The sequence below is a fragment of the Olea europaea genome, unplaced genomic scaffold (genome assembly GCF_002742605.1).
Source record: "Olea europaea var. sylvestris unplaced genomic scaffold, O_europaea_v1 scaffold1924, whole genome shotgun sequence".
Taxonomy (NCBI): Eukaryota; Viridiplantae; Streptophyta; class Magnoliopsida; order Lamiales; family Oleaceae; genus Olea; species Olea europaea.
Window position 1 is genome coordinate 33599 of NW_019237064.1, and position 8183 is coordinate 41781.

General features: G+C 35.4%; 1 protein-coding gene across 1 annotated transcript; it reads right to left on the bottom strand.

The window, feature by feature from the left end:
* Positions 1–3273: 3273 nt before the first annotated feature.
* On the bottom strand, positions 3274–3880 carry LOC111379056. Its single transcript, XM_023002382.1, has 2 exons — positions 3765–3880; positions 3274–3712 (listed from the first exon to the last, which is right to left on the bottom strand). Exons 1-2 carry the CDS (start codon positions 3878–3880, stop codon positions 3274–3276), a joined length of 555 nt encoding a protein of 184 aa, XP_022858150.1.
* Between the last annotated feature and the right edge of the window lie 4303 nt (positions 3881–8183).

Genomic DNA, 8183 nt, shown 5'->3' on the forward strand with positions numbered 1-8183 from the left:
TCCAAATTTACCCTCTTGCATTCGGCATAATTGACGGAGAAAATGATTTGGCAATGCGTTGGTTTTTCACGAAATTGAGGGAAGTAATTGAGGATGTTGAGAACTTTGCATTCATAACCGACCGAGGGCAGTCAATAATTAACGGTATCGTCGAAGTCTTTCTCGAGGAACATCATGGTTATTGTATGTACCATACACAAGGAAATCTGAAGACCAAGTATCGAGGCAAGGGCATCGTTACGTTGTTTAGGAGAGCTGCAGAGGCTTACAGTTTTCAAGAGTTTGAAAATTTTATGGTTGAAATCGAAAGTAAATCCTATGATGCGCGTTTTTTTGTAACGACTCGGATCTCTCGCCCAAGCCGTTAGCTTAGGTACCGTCCGCTTTGGGTGGGCCTTGCGCCCACTTACCCCTCACGGCTTTCTGTCGCGTCTCCCAAGATTCAAACTCTTAACCTCTACATAAGATAGACTTAAGTTAAATCCTGGTACCAATTGGACAAAGCTTACGTACTATCCACTTTGGGTGGGCCTTGCGCCACTTACCCCTCACGGTTTTCTGTTGCGTCCCCCAAAATTCGAACTCTTGACCTCTATATAAGAGAGACTTAAATTGAATCTTGGTTCCAATTGGACAAGTAACGCCCTAGATTTTATCGACTTAAATTTGAGGAGTTACCGATATCATTCCATAATCATACATCAAGCGGAAATAAAATTTAAAACTTAAAACTTAAAACCTTAATTTATTGAAACTCAAACACTGAATCAAATAAACATAGTGTCATGAATGGAATTAAAGAGAAACATAAAATGTCTTAACAAATTTATTATGGATTCCTAAAAAAATTTCTTTTACTTGGCAACTTGCGCACCACTCAGCCACCATCCACGTTGACCAATCTGACCTGAAATGTTAAAATTGAAGGAATGAGTATTACTCAGTAGGATACGTGCATCCAAACAATATAATAACTTTTAAAACATGAATTTACAACATTCCATACCATCATTTCATCAAGAGCAATCGGTGATCAATCGAGTATAACATATTTGAAAAGACCCGAAGGAGATTTCACATTTCATTTCATTTCATAGGGACCAGTAGGTCAATTAGCATTTCAAGAAATAAATCACTTCAAAAATTATAATATCGAAAGGACGAAAACAACTTGCACATAGTATCCTACCTCGTTAAATCAACGAATTTTTGAAAGAATAATCCAATAGAATATTTCAATTTCTGGACTTCTGCGGCTTCCTTGAACGTAGTTAAAATGGAGAATGGCTTTCTACTTTTAAAATATGTGCCAACAATTTGACTTTTGCAGAATATTTATAGTGGAAAAAAAAGAGTCTTGGTGCCCCTGAAATTGATAAACCGTGTATGTGTGTGGAATAGATGGACATTAAAAAGCAAGGAAGCTATTGAATTTAAAGAACAGAACCAAAGTTAAAAGAATGGTGTTCTTGGCAAAATATGTGTATGTCATTAGTATTTATAGGCAACATAAAGTAGTTGATAAGGGTTAGAATTGTATTAGCTATTATCCTCTATAAGGTTGAAATCGATCCAAATGAAGGATAATTATAAATCAAGAGTAATCACTATGTGATTAGATTTATATAGTTATGATGTGTACAATCTCAGTTTTAATTTGTAGAAAAATAAACGGAGTTTACCTATTTCATTGGTGAGAATTAAAAAGTGTTCCATATCGCTTTATAAATACAAATTATAAGATTAAAACAAAGATAAACTGTATTGTGTATAATACAAACCTACTTTGCAAAATTATACAATTCACGTGTAAACCAATGGAAGAAAACTGAATTTTTCTACCGTGGATTTCAATTGGATGGAAGAAGTTGGATATGGTTAAATCCTTTTTCCAAGTTAAGATAATCATGATTACATAAATAAATTATTATATTTTCTTCCTAATTATCTGAAAAGATACAATCATTTTTCTAACAACGTGTACTCATTGTAGAAGGGTAACTTTGATCTTATGGATTTTCATTGGAAACAAAATTGGGTATTATTCAATCTTTTTCAAATTATAAAGATAATCATGATTATTATTTAATAAAATATTATAACCTTTTTGCTAATTATCTTAAAAGATACATTAAAAAAAATACATATTAAATACATGTCTTTGAATTGATTTATTCCTGATTAACTTATCATTATGCACACATTAAGATAAGTTGGACTCCTAATTGCATTGGATATAAGGCTTAATTTATTTTAATGCAAACAACCAATGTAAATAATTAATAGAACTCTTATTTAATTTCCACAAAAGTAACCATTATCATCTTTTAACCAAACCACCAAGAGCAGAAAGCTTCCATGGAATTTGATTTCACTAGGACTTATCACATAAGCTCTTGCCTAATTATGGCTAACTCCAAATCCTACTTTAACTAAATAATAAGGGAATCATGATATGGATAATAACAAGCCTAATTGCTACGTGAATTAATCCCCAAATCTTGATCGCTCCAACGTAATTTAGTCCAAATTAACTTTATCTAAATTCTAATATACATAAAATTAATTATGATCTATCAAATGAGTCTAAATTGATAACTAATTTTATTAACTAAGTAGTTATTATTACTGGCTTATAATTCATCATTTAATTCAAACTTCAAAAAGAGCCTAATATTGATAGGAAAATCAATTTCATCAATAGTTAACCATTTTGACACAATTAAATAAAAGTATAAATTTATATTTGTTTCCACTTTATTTCCTCAACTATAAAGATATTCATATAGATCCAAATTAACTTTTAGGCATCGCTAATTTACTTGCATAAAAACTTGACTAGACCTAAAATTTCTAGAGCCATAAACTTTCAAGAAATTTCGTACTCGAAATTTTTCTTATCCAGGTGAGAAGTCCGAGGTACATGACCTTGATCTCATCTTCTCCACACTTCTAAAATTTTATGTTCTTCCCAAAGCGTCATATTGTCGCATAAAAGTTCCCCATCCAATCCACCATTAGGATGGCATAAAAATACTTCATTTCTAAAAGGTATATGTTAGCTATAAATTCATTTCTATCTTGACCTCTATCTATTTGCTTGTATTAAGTGTACTGCCACTAGAATAGTAACTTCTAGAACACTACTGCCTTCTTCGCAACTAGTTCGAGATTTGGCAAAGAAAACAGGATAAACAAGGAATGAACAACTCCTAAGCATATAAGAACATAGGCAAGTAATTCGGATATAGATAGATTACCTGCCATCATGTCCTAATTCTCAGTTGCCTCTTGTTGGGTTAAAGCAAAGACTCTAGCTGGTCCCTTTTTGCTTTGATCGTTGTCCCTCTTTGGTAGGGGTTCCTCACAATTGGTAGCAATATGACCTTGCTTTCCACATTGATAGCATACATTCTTTCCATACAAACACTCGCCTCTATGAGCCTTATTGCACTTAGGACAAGGAGTAAGAACATTATTCGGCTTGTTTGACTCTAACCGCCTTTCAAAACTAGCCCTCTTATTTTGTCCATTTCCTTTACCTTCATTCGTCCCATTCCATTTCCTCTTTCCTGAAAATTCGGTACTTTCTTGAGTTGTTTGATCGAGTTCTAGTCGATTTGCAATAGCTTGAGCTTGTTGTAGAACTTGACAGTACGTGGTAAATTCATGAGATGCCATGATTCCTCCAATTTCTGGGGCGTAGTCCGAGCTCGAACATTCTAGCTTTATTTTGCTCAGTATCCACTAAATGCGTTGCATACCTAGAAAGTTGTTCGAACTTCCTCTCATAATCAACCAATGTCATCTTTCCCTGCTTAAGTTGCAAAAACTCTGTCTTCTTACGGTCTCTCAGGGTTTGTGGAAAGTATTTTTCCATCACCTCCTCTTTGAATCTGCCCAGGTGAGGTTACGTTGTTGTGCCTCAGTCCTAGTCCGTGAAACGGACTCCCACTAGTGGCCAGCTGCATCAACTAGCATAAACTCTGCACATAAAACCTTTTGGGCATCGGTGCAAGAGAGATGCTTGAAGATTCATTCCAAACCCCTTATCCATTCCTCGGCTGCCAGAGGGCCAGCTATCCCATTAAAGGTAGGGGGCTTGTAACGACGAAACTGTTCCACAATTGAGCTAGTGTTGTTAGTGTTTGCACTACCAGGGCCAGCCTGTGCTTGTTGTCTACCCAAATCTTGTACTGCCCTTAGCAAATCCCTGATAATCGTAGCTTGATTTTGTTGTTATCTCGACATTTTCTTAACACAAATAGAATTTTAATTTAGGAAAATTTGATAAAACACTCTAATATTATTAATAATCTTTGTAATAATAAATTTCCAAATCCTTACATATAGAAAATTTGCTCTTCAAAAAAAATCAAAAAAATAAATAAATAATCAAACTTTTCCTAAGCAAATAAATAATACTTATTTCTAATCCCAGTGAGTCCTAAAAATCGTCTTTTTGTGGAGTCTCGTCATCCGAAGTAATGCATGACTCGGGCTCAAAATCCATAACCCAATCAATGAAATTTTGTGGCTGGACTTCTTGCTCAGGTCTTCTAGCTCCAATTCGATTTCCTCCTCTGGGTCTTCTTCGGGCTCCTCCTCTGGCTCTAGCTCTGGCTCAAATTCGGGTTCGGGCTCGGGCTCGGGTGCTGGTGCTTGTTGTCTGTGATTCCATAAAATTATAATATCTTCACAGTATCCTTTTTTAATCAATCTTATCCCAATCTTCTTCCAAATATAGATCATAATCCATGTCCCTCACGAAGTAAGGCACGTCTCTCCATTGAGGTTGCATAGTGCTTATAAGGTGATATATTGAAAGGATTGTCCCCTCATTATGTCCAAACGACCTTGCTCGCTCCCACTTAGAAAGGAAATCTTCAACATGTTCACTAAAAGTTCGTCCCATCTTACTTCATAATTTATATAGTTCTGAATGGCCATTTCAGCACGCTGGAGGTATGTTGGGCTATTCCTAGTCATCCTAATCATTCGACAAGTATATTTCAATTAGGCTTATATATTATTAATGGTAACACACTGCCTTTTATGCTCGCATAACTCATTATGTAGATAAAATATCATACTTCTATCAGTAGTTCATTAAAAGTATACGAGAAAAATAATTCATAAAATGGAAGCAAATATGTTTAACATCATGTTTGCATTTTATACTATAACATTTATCTCATTTCGAACATTTCTCGTATCGGGTATAAGAATGTATACCTCATGCTCAGAATTAAATTTAAATAAAACATATTAAGTGATACCTTTGGTCCGTCAGATGGTAACATTGGTGGATGCTAGGTGCCAAGAACCTCGTTAAGATTCTTGTTTAAAAGAATGCTTATCGAACTTTTCATTTCTTGTTAACAGGTTTACAAATATATGAATACAAAAAAAATAAAAATAAATAAATAAATAAAATTTTGCTAAAACTTGCACTTTGATTTATATGTGTGGGTAATGAAACATACAAGAGGCAGTTGGGAAATTTTAATACATCATAACTTGTAGAATTATATATATATATATATATATATTAAAGGATAAATATATGAATGGATGCATGACAGTGACTAACCACCACATTTTTTTTAAATATCTAGAATGCTTTGAAATGCTATTTTTCGCCTTGTCAATTTGAGTAATGCTCCATTAAAAGACTTCCAGATGAGGAGGGGGGTCACAGATGGACCGTTTAAATCCCAAGCTCTTCTTAAACAATTTAGGTCTTTTTGACAAAGCCTTTTAATTTTTCAATTACCCAAGTCAAGGAAGCTCAAACAATAAATCAAGAGTGAAGTCTTCCCCGAGGCACATCATGGTTATTGTATGTACCATATATAAGGAAATTTGAAAATCAAGTATCGAGGCAAGGGCATCGTTACGTTGTTTAGGAAAGCTGCAGAGGCTTACAGTTTTCAAGAGTTTGAAAAGTTTATGGTTGAAATCGAAAGTAAATCCTATGATGTATGGGAGTATCTGACGGAGATGGGGATCGAACATTGGGCACGATCACATTTTTCAGGACGTCGATACAACATGATGATGTCGAACAATGCGGAGTCGCTCAATGCCTTATTTAAGAAGGATCGAGAGTTACCAATTCTCGCAATGCTTAAGAACATTCGTGACAAGTTGCAACAGTGGTTTCATGATCGTCGTGAGGAATCACAGAGTTGCACAAGTGTGCTTACCCCGACTCAGGAAGATAAATTCTTCAAAACTCTAGAGGTGGCAAGGAAGGTATATATAGAACCACTAGATCAGTTTCACTTTTCCGTGAAATGTGTACGTAATTTCGGATACATCGTCGACTTGAATGATAACACGTGCACGTGTCGACAGTTTTAGTCGGAGAGTTTTCCGTGTACACATGCAGTGGCGGTGGCTATGTATAGAGGAATTCCACTACACACCTTATGCAGTGCTTATTACACGACTAGTTCATGGAGAGCAGCATATGCCGAAACCATATTTCTTGTACCAAATGAAGTTGAGTGGGAAGTTCTCTCATTGAATAACTTGTTGCCACCAGCAATCGGCTTACGTACTCCTAGACGTACACGTACGTCTAGAATACCATCGACCGAAAAATTTTCCCAGCCTCGTAAGTGCGGCAGGTGTGGTGCAACATGACATATTAGAAGATTTTGTACAAGTCAGATCCGTCTGCATGACAACGTAACAGATGTAAAATTGAAATTTATGTAACAGTATTTATAACATTGATATTAATTATTCACGCATATTCTTAATGTTAATTATTTATGTTAATTATTAGCTTTAGTTTTTTTATTTTAATATTTCATTAATTAGTTGCGTAATATTTGGCGTTAATTCTTTTTTAAAACTCAGTGCGTTCTCCACAATATACTCAAACATTATAAATACGTCGTGAAACGTTTAAATAAACACATAAACTAAAAAACAAAATTTAAATATTAAAAAAATAATATATGTTTTACAATTATTTCGTAATTACAGATGAATGAATGAATGAAATATACAACGTTTACACGTTACGATATGTACAATTATTTTAAAGAAACACGACTCAATAACTATGGACCACCATTAAATTCAAATAAATCACAAGCTAATTTATTTCTCCAATTTTTTATTCACGCCTGGTTGATTGCATCAACATTCTGTGCTACACTCAAAAATTCTATATACTTGATAGCGAATATGTCGCAATCACCCCTACAATTACAAAATATCGTATTAGCACATCACTGTCTAACTAGAACGTAAGTTGTAAATTACAAAAATAAAATAATAAACACTTACGATATTTGCTGTCTCGCCGTCGTCGTGTCTCGTACAGTGGCTAGTATGTCCTGCACACTAATATTCGCTCGTCTAGCCAACATAGGGACGATCACAGACACCGACTCCAGATTTTGCTCGAGCTGACCTTGTGTCAGGCATGAATGATCGATGTCATACACATACATAGTTGAGTCGGCAAATACAATCTCCACTGTAATGTAGTGATGATTGACACACATCGGAATGTACAGATGCGTACAACCCTCCCATGGCTTTCCCCTGACACTCGGCCACATCTCTACGACCCACTCCATCATGTACGTAGGCACCGTGTACTCGCTACCCATAGCTTGCAACGTCTGGTACTCAATATTGACAGCATGTATGAACTCAGTGTTCAATATGAGTCGGCCAGGAACGTGGAACGATCTTGGATGTTGTTCAGCTCGATCTCGTAGCAAATCTATGGCGAAATCAATGTGTTGCACAAATTAAAAAAGGTGTTATTTAATTTCGTAAATGCAAAACGCAAAAATATGTATACGTAATAAATACCAATATTACTTCTTCACTTACATCATCGGTGAGCCAAGCCCTCGAAGTTGTGATGTCGTGAAACCACTTATAAGCGTCCGAGATCATCTTATGAGCAATCCTGCGACTGACTCTGAAAAATAATAAAAGAAATTGTTAAGTAAAAATATAGATGTGTCAGCATCTGCGTAATGTACTAATCCTTTACGAATAATACAATACTTACCCGGGCATAAGTGTTTTCCATTCCGTCTCGAACGCTTTCCACTTTTTTTGGTCCACCTCCTTGAATAAATTCGGATGCGTGCCGTCGACAAACCTCGTCTTTTTCACCTCCGCGATAAACGGAGAAACGACGTACT

Excerpts from the sequence above, each read along its gene's own strand:
- LOC111379056 (XM_023002382.1), bottom strand. The coding sequence starts at position 3,880 with ATGGAAAAATACTTTCCACAAACCCTGAGAGACCGTAAGAAGACAGAG. Across the intron at positions 3,713-3,764 it reads AAGTTCGAACAACTTTCTAG|CTCGGACTACGCCCCAGAAA; the intron begins GTATGCAACGCA and ends AGAATGTTCGAG.